At 49.4% G+C, this 13,014-nt stretch overlaps 1 protein-coding gene across 1 annotated transcript in view; it reads right to left on the minus strand.

Annotated features, from left to right (window-relative positions):
- Positions 1–4,346: 4,346 nt before the first annotated feature.
- The window catches only part of vwa8 (von Willebrand factor A domain containing 8), a 62,513-nt gene continuing 53,845 nt past the window's right edge, over positions 4,347–13,014 (minus strand). The window contains exons 41-45 of the mRNA XM_056580474.1: positions 10,684–10,809; positions 8,998–9,156; positions 7,392–7,490; positions 6,427–6,665; positions 4,347–4,497 (exon numbers count right to left, since the gene is read on the minus strand). Coding sequence (XP_056436449.1) covers positions 4,389–4,497; positions 6,427–6,665; positions 7,392–7,490; positions 8,998–9,156; positions 10,684–10,809 — 732 coding nt within the window. The 3' untranslated portion in view covers positions 4,347–4,388. The remainder of the gene's footprint in view (positions 4,498–6,426; positions 6,666–7,391; positions 7,491–8,997; positions 9,157–10,683; positions 10,810–13,014) is intronic.

The following is a 13,014-nucleotide window of genomic DNA, read 5'->3' on the forward strand; positions in this document are numbered from 1 at the left end:
AAATGTACAACTCAATTACAGCTTGACATGGGCAGGTGTCAGGTGGTCCGGTTTTCTGTGTGTGTGTGTGTGTTTGTGTGTGTGTGTGTGTGTGTCTGTGTGTGTCTGTGTGTGTGTGTGTGTGAGTGTGGGGGGGTTATTTTTTCCATGGTTTTTTGACAAAGGGATCAGAGGGATCTATTGCTGCCGCCAAAAAGAAAAGTCTCTCTCTCAACAGGAAATCTTGACACAGAGCGGCCCACCCTCAAACGTGTGTACTTACGCACACACACAAGTACACACGCCCACGCTTTTATTAAATGACCGTTCCGTAATGAACTGACACACCCAAGCAGTGTTGCCAGATTGGGCCAGATTCCCCGACCAAGTCAGGGTTGCCTAATTGGGCGGGAAATCAATCTGGCAACGCTGCACCCAAGGCTGTACCACAACAGGCTAATTTCAGGCAGATGAAAGACATAGGGCCTAACGTGTTTTTATAAATGTAGCGGTAGTAGCTATGAGGGGTTGTGGAGCGATTTGTGTTGAGTAATGTTTGTACAGGTAAGAACAGAACACCGACTGTTGGACCCGGATGACATCACAACTTCCTCCTACCTAACAGCTTCTTGCATTCCGTGGTTTTAATAGTGTTCCTTAATCAATACCGCAAAGTCCCACACACACAGACTCACACCCACGCAAGAACACACCCGCACACATATACACACAAACACACACACACCCACAGGGCATTTACCTATAAAAACAACGCCACACATTTCTGGCTGCTGTTCAGAAGTTTGCGGCGAATCCTCTGTCTGAACAACAAGTCTAAATGTGTGGGTTTTAAACAAGCAGCCAGACTCATAAAAGCACACATACACACACACAGGGTTTTTCTTTAGGGGCGGTCGCAATACTGATGGATGCCTGAGTATGTAAACAAACAGACGGCGTGCACATGTCCAGTGTAGAGGCTCTTCCTTAGTTACCTCACTCCAACAGACTAGCATCCATCGGCCGAATCTGGAGAGACACAGGCAGTGAGATGGAAGCCTCCTGTGTCTAATCTTTCCCCACAAACACTGCTGGACAAAAATGTATTCCCTCACCAACTTAATCAATCGCTCACTGGGGTTCAATCACGCTGCATCACAGCCCCACACCAAAGGTCATAAAGGGCACTTCCCTTTATGTGTGCTGTAGGTTTGCAGTTGGTGTGTCTGTGTGTGTGCGCGTGTCAGGGTAAGACAATAAAAAAAATTAAAATCATTATTTCAATGCCACTGTAAAATAAAGATTATCTTATGTATTTTCTTTATTTGCAAAGGAGATCTAGATTTATTGGAGTTATTGGAGTCATAAAACACTGTTTTATCTTGCAAAATAGAAAAAGTACAATATTTCACAGTTTTAATACAATTGCGGTTGCATTTTTTGCAAACACCCTAGAAACAAAAAGAGAAAAACCTTGTGTCCATGGCCTTGGGTGTGCATGTGTGTGTGTTAGTGTGAAAGTGTGTTGTTTCATGTGAATTGGCTGTGACAAGTGTCGCAAACGTGATGACATCAGACAGGGGGAACTTAACCCTGCACAGACACTATGTTTCTATTTAAAGATTGAATCCCTGTTACTCAATTCAGTAAAAAAAATACCGGTCAGGCCTTTCCAACCAAGGAACAAAGAGTAGCAAGTGACTCACAACGAGAGTCAGCGAACACAGTGACAGATTTAAGTGAACGAGCAACCACAATACTGCGGTGTCTAGACGCCTTATCTCTCTCCCTCTTATGATCTCATTGAAATATACATACAGCGGAACCAGGTGTTGATACCAGCCATGTGTGTGTGTTTGTCACTGCTTGTGTTTGTGTCTGGGATTTCTTTTGTGAGCGAGCAATACTCAGATTGGTCATTTAATTGCGATTTCCAGAGGTGATCACACAGTGTGGAAGTGGAACCGTGTCGTAAAGGGGAAGGATAAAAGATAGAAGATATGTTGTGAGCAAACAGAGCATGTCTCCCTTGAGCAGGACGGCCAAACGACTGTCATAAAAAATCAGAGTGGGTTTGATTATAGACACCGTGGTGCTGAAAGGAAGGGTCGTTGGACACGGTACTAGAAAAACTGGAAATAACCGTGAGGGAAAAACAGGAAGAATGGTCTCTAAAATCGAAAACAAAACATGCACAAGAGGAAGAGGAAGTGGGAGAGGTAGAGCAAGAAATGCTGAGATAGAAAGTGAGGTAGAGACAGAGTGACAGAGTGACAGAGTGACTGACTGACTGACTGACTGACTGACTGACTGACTGACTGACTGACTGACTGACTGACTGACTGACTGACTGACTGACTGACTGACTGACTGACTGACTGACTGACTGACTGACTGACTGACTGACTGACTGACTGACAGAGAGACAGACAGAGAGAGAGAGAGAGAGAGAGAGAGAGAGAGAGAGAGAGAGAGAGAGAGAGAGAGAGAGAGAGAGAGAGAGAGAGAGAGAGAGAGAGAGAGAGAGAGAGAGAATGGTCAGAGGGCAACAAGCCACAATGTCGGAAGCTGACGTCGATTTGACCTTGAATAAACTTGGAGTGGATTCTAGTAAATGGACTTTATCACAAGAAAATGGCACTTCCAGTTCCCCTTTACACACACCCCCGGGCTATGTGATATGACACAGGTACTCAACAAACATGACCCATGACAACAGATGAGTGATACTGAAATGCGTTGTTCCGTGTGAATTGGCTGTGATAAGTGTTGCAAAGGATTCTGACTTAAACGTGATGACATCAGACGGGGGGAATGATATTTTCAATGGTAAATACCATTACACCATGATAATACGTGCCCATAGATACTATACTAACTAATAATACCTACTATCCCAAGCTATACTAGAAGGCCCATAATACAATAGCCAGGTATATTGATTTATAGTGCTTTGCAAATGATAACAAATTGACTTAAAAAAGTTAGGAAAAAGGAAATTAGTTATATTTTCTGCTTCATTTGTATACTGTTTATTTTTATTCATTGTTTTGTACATATTAAAAACATAATTACAGGGTAATTAAATAACAAATTAAACGTCAGACGATGAATGCCCTAAAATAAAAATGTAACAAAATATCAGAATGGTTTAAAACGGAGAATGGAGAATAGGATTCTTTCCTTCACAAACATACCCCAAATGACAAATAACGCTCAATTTCTAATTGTTATGCTTTAAAGCATACAAAAGGGGTGGGAAAACATTTCCCACCATAAAGGAAGAGAGCTCTGCAGGCACACAGACGGAGACGTCCCACAGACCTCTTCTTCAGATACGAGCTGCACTGAGAGAAGGTAAACCTCATACAGACATGACCCTGCCGCCTCACACAACGCCTCACCCAAATCTGCCTCGCAATAGTGGACGATTGCTGTCGCAGTAGGTGGTATATAGGTCTGTGTGTGTGTGTGTGTGTGTGTGTAGGGGTAGAGAAGGGGGGGTCGACAGAAACCAGAGCTGAGATTCCCTGCAGGGCTGAGACGAGCACACGGCATCACGGTTCCACTCAGGAAGGAAAGGCCTGCGCTTGTTGACAGGGAAGGAGTGGAAGAGAGCGCACACAAACACCCCCCCCCCCCCCCCCCCCCCCCCCCCCCCCACACACACTCCCACACACACATGTGGGCAACCGCACACACCGACACTAGCACACACACCACAGGGGGGGGGTTGTGAAACGGCGTCTGCCTATATTGAGCATGTGCAGTCAGGTGGGAAATTCCCCAGGACGCGATCCCAGCATTCCAGGGGGGAGCGACGGGAGCGCTGGCCGGCCCGTCTGAGTCTGAGTCAGGTGGCACCTCTGTGACAGCGCTCCTCTCTGTGAACCGGGAATCTTTTGGTTTCGAAACCCAGGGGGGGGATTTGACAGGAAGTGTCCAAAAACGAAATAACCCAGCTGGAGCGGCCTGTTTCAATTCCTCTCTCACCCCACCCCCTCACCCATTCCCTAAACGGACATCCTTCCACCCTGTCCCTTCTCTATTGAAACTAAAGACAGTGGCTCAGAGCGCTGCCTTTGTCATAGAAGCGTCTTCATAACATCCCCGGTAACAAGCGGCTGACGTTTTCTCGCTCAGCGCACGTTCAGGCCTCCTCCTCTCTCTGCCGCTACTATCAGCCCTCTGATCATTAGAATGGATGTTGAGAAAAGCAACGGTTTCCCCTCTTGGTTGGAGGCCTGGAACAATGAGAGTGGGTGAGGGACACACAAGATATTCTCTCAATGTGTTTTAAAGCCGGCCAGCATCGTTCTTGTGTGTGTGTTTGTGATTGTGTGTATCCTTGTGTGTTTTTGTGTGTGTGTGTGTGTGTGTGTGTGCGCCCTCGTATCCCCGTGTGGGGTTCAGGCACTGGACAACATGGTGGAGGTGAAGATCTGCTGCAGGATCTGCGGGATCTGCTTGGTGTCCATGGCGACGAAGGATCTTCCTGCCGGCAGGGTCTTCTGTAGTCTGCAGAAACAAACAGCCCAAAACAGAAAATCCTTCAGGACAGAATGTACGGGAGTAAAAAGGAACGTGGACAATGAGATATTGTCTGGGCGAGAAGAAAGAGAGAAGCTGTGTGCAGCACCAGATCTGGCTCACAGCAGCACATGTGCTCATGGAAAGAGGAGTCCATGCAGAGAGTGGGGACGGGGACAATGTCTGCCATTGACTTGGAGCTCAGGGGCCAACATCGAACCCTGAGCCTAGCTGTTCCACCCGGCTACTGGACCTCCTCACCAATAACTCGGGACGGTTTGTAGTGTACACATTTTAATCAAATGTCAATCTGTGAGGTCCCTTAAGTCTTGGCACTGTGGAAAAGATACCTGTCTTTACTTTCTATTCAGAGGTGGGTGCGTGCTTTCTAGGTAGAGGTGATGCTGTCTTGCGTCATACTTAACTATATTTATCCAATGTATATAGAGATATTCTTTCCATGCAGGTCATTGTGAACGGTGTATTCCCTGTTTAAACATGTGGTGTTGAAAACCTTAAATCATACATGGTTAATGTGTGTCTATCCCTGGCCTCTGTAGTTACACTGTAATGGTTTCGGCAGCATTCAAAAGGTCACATTTTCCATTCTTCTCCCGCTATCTTTACCTCTCCCCCTCTCGTTACCTCGCTCTCTCCCTCCCTCTCCCTCTTCCCCCCCCTCTCTCTCTCCCCCCTCTCCCTCTCTCTCTCTCTCCCCCTCTCTCTCTCTCCCCCCCCTCCCCCCCCCCCCCTCTCTCTCCCTCTCACTCTCACACAGAGAGTTATCACTCTGCAGCTCCGATCTCTAAGGGGGCCAGTCCACTCAGCCCTTCAGCTTGTGAATGAGGACACGCGTGGTCTAGCAGGCCACCACGGAGGAGCGCCAGCGCCCAGCGGGCTGGGGCCCTTAAGGGCCCGAGGCAGGAGAGGAGGGGGATAAAGAAAGGTGTACTTAACCCCCTCTTTGTCCTGGCTGCAGAAGCCTCGGACTTAAACTGGGATTGGACTACAAAGGCGTTTACAAAAGAGGCGTGAGCGGGTCTCAGCGGCTCTAAGTGGAATCGGTTTTACCGGATCAGGGCCCTGCTTTACTGCGGTGGTGCTCACATGCTGCCGGTTAGCTGCGACAAGAGGAACAGCCCTCAGCAGCCAGGCACTTCAATATCAGAGAACAACAAGTCGGAATGGCCGGTTTTCCACTGAAAACCTGTCCTCCAGCACTTAGTGTTTACATCACTTATACCATGTTCTTCTTAGGTTTGTTATTGGGTCTCTTTCTGTTCGTCATCGTCTCAGCGTGATCCTGTCTCTGTGTCTGTGTCCCGACGGCACACATCTGCAGCTGATCATGTGTTGTTGTTACTTACACTGAATACCTTGTTTCCTTATTGTCCGAAAGGTGTTCTGCTCCCCATTAAACTCAACAAATCCCTTAAAGGGGAACCTGTTGTGTTCCACTATTTTGTTTCTCTGAGAGACTACTGCCGCACTCGCGTGATGCGTCATGGGAAATAGCAGAGAACAACTATGTTTCCTTTCCCCCCAAAACCCAGAAAAGTTGCTTTAAAGGTCCCATACTATACCACAAGGGGTGAGTGTGATTAGACATTACAACCCGTTTTGAAATTCTGCCTCTTCTGACATCACAAGTGGGCGTGTCCAGTGTCCACCTAGATGTATGACGGATAGATGAGCAACGTTTGCTACAGTCCACTGGGTAGGCTGGTAGACTCATCTAGCCATCACACATCTAGGTGCCCACTTGTGATGTCAAAAGAAGCCGATTTCCAAAACAGCTTGTAACGGCTAATCACACTCACACCTGTTATAAAATGTCACCTTTAAACACACACACACACACACACACACGGACACACACACCAACCCTCTGGACCACCAGCCCCGCCGATATCTCACCTTTCGGCCTGGTCGCCCAGGGAGCCTATGAAGATGGCGAAGGCGTTGACCCCGGGGTCGGAGGTCAGGGCCTGGGCGAAGCGCTCCGGCTGGATGCCGTAGCGCTCCAGGTTGGCGTCGCTCAGCACCACCACGAAGCGCTCGTCCGCCTCCTCCCGGGCCAGCTCCCGCACCGCCGCCTGGGCGCCCTCCAGGGTGTAGTCGCCGCTCATGCAGAACTGGGCGTGGGCGTGCATGGTCTGATGGAGGGGGAGGGAGGGGGGAGGGAGAGAGGGGGAGGGAGGGATGGAGGGAGAGGGAGGGAGGGATGGAGGGAGAGGGAGGGAGGGATGGAGGGAGATAGGAGAGAGGAAGGGGGAGGGAGGGAGAGAGAGAGGGAGAGGTAGGGATGGAGGGAGAGAGAGGGAGGGAGAGAGGGGGAGGGAGTGAGGTAGGAAGGGAGGGGGAGGGAGGGAGAGAGAGAGGGAGAGGTAGGGATGGAGGGAGAGAGAGGGAGGGAGGGAGAGAGAGAGGGAGAGGTAGGGATTGAGGGAGAGAGAGGGAGGGAGGGGGAGGGAGGGAGAGAGGTAGGAAGGGAGGGAGGGATTGAGTGAAGGAGAGAAATAACGAGCGATAGAGATAGAGACAGAAGGGAACGATAGAAAGAGCGGGGGGAGAGAGCGAGAGAGGTATAAAGGGGTTTAAGTTTAAAGTTTAGATTAAATAAATAAATAATTGTACTTCTTTTTTATGAATAAATAAACAAGAGATAAAAAAGAGCCAATGGAAAAATAAAAAGATCCAAATGATTGAAAGCATTTGAAGAACCACGTTATACTGTATTAATTCAAGTCCAGCCACTGGCATGAAAATGGCAGGAGACGATGGCTTTGAAACGTGGGCAAAATCACTGTGGGTGAATGAGTGAACACATGGGGGCAATGCGATGTGGCCGACAGGGTGTACCGACGACAGCTAACCCACACCTTAAGAACCTTCAGCCTCTCCTTGTCGTTCTTGGGCACCTTGTCGGCCCGGACCAGCTCGATGTCGCAGCCGTCGCCCGAGTGCCCCACGATGTCGTACTGAGGGAGGGAGAGGTCAAAGGTCAACTCAAGGTCATATATTAGATAACACAGATCACAAAAGGCGCTTCTAACGAGGGGCCTTCTGATGCCCCCACACCAAGACTTTGATTGGACCCGAGATCCCCCCAGGACAAAAAAATAAACATTATAAAGGAATGTGAAACTGAACACGTGTACTATGGTCTTTTGAAAGGCAAGATAAAAAATAGAAAAGCTAAATGAAGCGCAATGCAATGCTCCCCCCACTTACTCAGGAGGGGTGAAGACTGGAATGTGAGGGGAGCGGCCAACACTGGACCACATTACAAGGGTTGACACCAGGACGCCACCCCTGAGCCAACCCTCCCACCCCCACACCATCAGGCACCAGTGGGAGCCTTCGTTAACCCCTGCAGGCACCTTGTTGTGGATTAACATTCTACCCTGTGCGCCTCTTCCTAGCCACCTAGCTTACATCATGCTGTAAAATAACTTTTTTTGGGCTATTTCTGTGGCCACTGCAATAGTTATATTGCGGTTATTTCGGACAAGGTGTGTCACCCGTTGCCTGGGTTTAAAGTACGCGACGGTGTGTCTCGTGTGCACGTCTGACCCGTGTGGGTGACTCTAGTGAAAGGGGTCTGGCCCAGAGGGTGGGAGGAACGCCTGAATGTGTCCTAATAAAGGAGGTCATGTAATTAATACACATGTTATGTGGAGCACCATCTCTGCCGGGAGATCGCTTTACATGTGTACATGTCAATACACATGCTCCAATAAACCCAAAGAGCACAAGTGTGTGTTTGCGCAGGTGGGTACTTACTTATCCAAAGGAAAGTGTGTTTCCTGTCATGACTAACCAGTTTTCAGATTTACGTATAGGACAGGTTGAGAAAGCATCCAAGCGTTTTGAAAAACGAAAGATCGACATTCACATTCACAGTGTGTGTGTGTGTGTGTGTGTGTGTGTGTGTGTGTGTGTGTGTGTGTGTGTGTGTGTGTGTGTGTGTGTGTGTGTGTGTGTGTGTGTGTTTGTGTGTGTGTGTGTGTGACACTGATCCCGATCACTAGTACTGGTGGCCACAGCGTCCCCGTCCCCCCCAGGGGCCACGATGTCTGTCTCCATGCAAGCTTTGCCTCGCCTTACAGCTATCTCTCTCCCTCCACCCATCTCTATGTTTATCCTTCTTCTTCTTCTGCTCCGCGGTCCGGATCTCTTTCAGATCTGGCTTGGTGCTCCTTCTTTATTTTTACTTTATCGCTTTGCTGCGTCTTTCCCCGTTCCCCTATTCCTGGGTCCCGATGAAGGGTGTGTGTCCGTTGGTGTGCGTGTGTGTACGTATCCGCTTGCATGTGTCGGTTCGTTATAAACACCGGTTGATCGCAATGAAGGAATTCCCTTCTCATTCCTTCATTCAGTTTCCCACCAAAGGTACACAAAGCCCAATTGGAAGGAATCAGCTGACGGCCACCTCGGTCTGTACCCCCGTCCCCCGCCCCGGGGGTCCCAGACTCCCCTGCTGACCTTGAACTTGTGCTCGTAGCTCTCCAGCGCCTCCATCACCATGCACACCGCCTCCATGGAGCGCTCCAGCCGGCCGTCCAGCCCGTTGAAGCGGTACATGCTGCCCGACACGTCCGCCAGCACGCGTAGTCGCTTGGGCTTCTGCTGAGGGCTACCCAGCTGCACGCCACCGACAGGGAGACAGGGGGGCAAACGTCAGAGCATCACTGGGGGACTGTGTGTGTGTGTGTGTGTGTGTGTGTGTGTGTGTGTGTGTGTGTGTGTGTGTGTGTGTGTGTGTGTGTGTGTGTGTGTGTGTGTGTGTGTGTGTGTGTGTGTGTGAGTGTGTGTGTGTGTGTGTGTGTGTGGTGGCTTTAAGCAGCCTCACCTGGCCCCCGAGTCAGACGGAATGGACTCTGGAGCTGGGGGAGGTTGCACACCTGTTGTTGCACATTGAATAATCAGTGGGCACAGGTTAAAAGGTCCCATATTATCTGCCTCTTCTGACACCTCAAGTAACCTCCACCTATGTGAGTTTTACTGAGCTCCTCCACACAAGGATGCATGATGGTGCTGTTGGAAGGCGGTTTATTGTTAAGTTTCAAGATTATGATAAATGACGATGGTGATCCACGCTGCCATGCAGGAGATCTCTCCCGAGTGTGTGTGGTGACAGCCGGTTTAAGCTGTGCTCACTGGTTGCTCAACGTGCAGGGTTGTGCAGTCTCACCGAGCTCCAGAGTCCAGTCCGTCCTGACTCAGGGCCAGGGGAGGCTGCTTACACCAACAATCATCCACACAGACACTCCCACAGTGGCCTACAATATGTGATAGGTTCAAGTCATTTCAGAAAAAGGTTACCTATTTCACCTCTTAACTATGACGGGGTGAGGAGGTATTTCTGTGGTCTCACGGATGTGGTCATCACAGGTACTGCGAGTTATAAGTTATATAATATGATATATTTAGACACCTTCGAGGTGGAAGGTCTCAAAGAAGGGGCGGAACTCAAGAGGTTAACAGGCAGGTAGGGGTTAAGGCATATTGCTCAAGGATTGCCTACAGGTGTGCTGTGAACATTTGGGTTTGACCACAGTGCCTTTGGGCTTGGAAGGATTGAAAGGACTTCATCACCGTCCATATTAATCAATAAAGAAAAAGGAGAGCGTGTAAGAATGAATGATCTGATCAATAAATCCTGGCAACGATTAACCACAGCTGGCGCGGGACGTAGATTTGATTGTGATTCATTATATTCCCCGGTGTCCAGAGTGTCTGAGACCAGGATTGTAGGAACACAATGTAATTATACCTCTGTGGACCATTTTAGATTTCAGAGCAAAACCAAAAGTATGCAAGGCGCTGAGCTAAATGAGGTAGCAACAACACGACATGAATACTTTGGTTTGGGTGTGAGTGTGCGAGCGTATACGATAATTGTGGGAACCGCGTCCATAGTGTGTGTCGGTGTATGTTTGTGTCGAAACAACCACTACAATGTGCCTTCTGACCGACAAGGTCACAGTAATGCAAAGGTGGGGCTCCAAAAAAGAGTTAAAGGGTTATCCTTAAAAGAAAACCTTCAAGGACCTTTCATCTTATGTATACATCATTTTGGAGACACACATGTGCGCCACACGCACACAAACACACACACGCACACACACACACACACGCACACACACACACACGCACACACACACCTACCTCAGGGTCCAGCTCTGCCCTGCGTTTGTATATGGCCTTCTCCCCCGTCAGTCCGTCTATGATCTTGGCGTCGTCCAGTTCTCCCAGTGCCTGGTTCTTCAACCACTGCCGCTCCTTTCCCTTGGCCTGGCCCGCACACACAAAAACACAGACACACACGCAATCCTCAGTCGTGAAAATACATCAATATACATGACCTGCGGTCGGCCGGCACAATGGCTGACAAAAGACACACGTGAACCCATCAGGGCACCACTTTCTCAATTTCCCTTTCAACAGCAGAGGACCAAAGTAAAGCAGGAAGCCAAACCCTATGGCGTGGGGGGGAAGACCTGGATGGGGCCCTGGAAGGGGCCCCGTAGTGCCGAGGCCTCGAGCTGTTTAGGGTTAGACATATATAAGGTAGGAATTGCCCTACATTCCACTTTTCTATTGACCCTTCCTGGAAGCACGGACAGGAGTCAAACCAGAGCCCATTTAGGGTTCCCTCACCTCAGTGGATAATAAATAAATCCCCACTCTGGACGCCTGTATTCCGGTAGGACACGACACTGACGACGCCATTCCAGTGCTTGATGTTTAACTAAACATGACGCACGTTTACATACCAGAGAACACAGGTCACTGATAGTTTTCAAATACACACACACACACACACACACACACACACACACACACACACACACACACACACAAATAAACAAACTACCACACAATGTACAAATGTGTCACGAGCACTTCCCAGCGCGGTGACAGCTGAAACAATGGTCCTACTTCCCAGGCACGTTCGCAGTGCGCACTTGTAGGAGGATCTTTGTGTATGGGTCTGTGTGTATGTGTGTGTGTGTGTGTGTGTGTGTGTGTGTGTATGTGTGTGTGTGTGTGTGTGTGTGAGAGAGATACGATCATGATGTCACTGCTGAGGTCACAGTTAGGGAGGATTATGAGTAGTACATCTACCGAGTAAAAACAAGCACACGTAAACAAAGACATAAACACATACACACACACTGCTGCAGAAATGCTAACCTAAGTAAGAATTTATCAAAAGGTTGACAGTCAGAGATACAGTGCATATATAGATAGGAGAAGCTCCACTTTAAAACCAAGTCCAGTCAACCACATTTGCATTTGCATAGCACTTCATAACAGTTACAGCCTCTTGCTTAACAGGCCCCATGTTATGCCCCACGCCTAACCATAGCTCCCAAAAGAGCAAGAAAAAACTCCCTAAATGCTCAACCTTGAGAAGGAATGCAGACAGAGGGATCCCTCTTTCCACGAATCGTGATGCGTGGAAATGGTGCCATCGATACATAACTAGCAGCATGGTAAAAGGCTCTTTCTTTAAACGGCTTAGGGGGAGTCCCGTGTTTGTATCTGGCAACCCAGGCTGTGGTCGAAGGATAAACAGTGAGCAGGATTTCCCCCGGGGGATGGAGGGTGGACCGCTGGATGGAACAAACCCGGAGCGGCACTTTACCTCCCGACTACGATGTGTGCTTGTTTTGTTATGGTGCGTCTGCTGCGTGACTGGTGGTGTGGGTGAATGGGCGCCTTCGCGTGTGAGTACACTACGTGAGTTGAAGTTCAAAACAGTCCGGGGGGAGGGAGGGGGGGCGACGACGACATGATTTAAGGAGTGTTTAGCCCGCTACGAGCGCTGTAATCCCGCTCCGTGTCGAAAGGGGGGCGTGCCGGGGGGGGGGGGGCGGTGTCGCTGGGTAAGTGATGGCGCTAGCCGTGCGCTCGGGCTTAGAGCCAAGTGGGGCATTGTTGAACACCTGGATGGAGAACACGAGCATGTACACACAAGCACGTGTACTGAACGAGGGACATCGTACTCACACACACACACACACACACACACACACACACACACACACACACACACACACACACACACACACACACACACACACACGGATATTAACAACCCGGTTGGTGCACGTACACTCCCACACCCTCACGTGCGCCTGCAGTAAACATGGCAGCCTCACACCTGGACGAGGGGATAACAGACTGAGGCCTGGTGGGCTCTGTAATCATATTGACATGCAGCATTATTTTCCATACAAACACACAGACACACACAGAGGCACACACACACAAATTGGCAATTGGAGGACATCACATCCTGCCTACTAAACAACCACACCCAGAACCCAGGGACATTTATTCAGTGTTCAGCCAATCAGGTGGCTCCATGGGGGACAGAGCCCCCCCCCCCCCCCCCCCTGAGTAATGCGTAGGGAGTGGTTTTAAGTTGAACCCAGTGTTGTTTTATAATCCGGGTTGAGATGTCAGGACAGATTGTACTGTCCAGCGGAG

The sequence above is a fragment of the Gadus chalcogrammus genome, chromosome 20 (assembly GCF_026213295.1).
Source record: "Gadus chalcogrammus isolate NIFS_2021 chromosome 20, NIFS_Gcha_1.0, whole genome shotgun sequence".
Lineage (NCBI taxonomy): Eukaryota > Metazoa > Chordata > Actinopteri > Gadiformes > Gadidae > Gadus > Gadus chalcogrammus.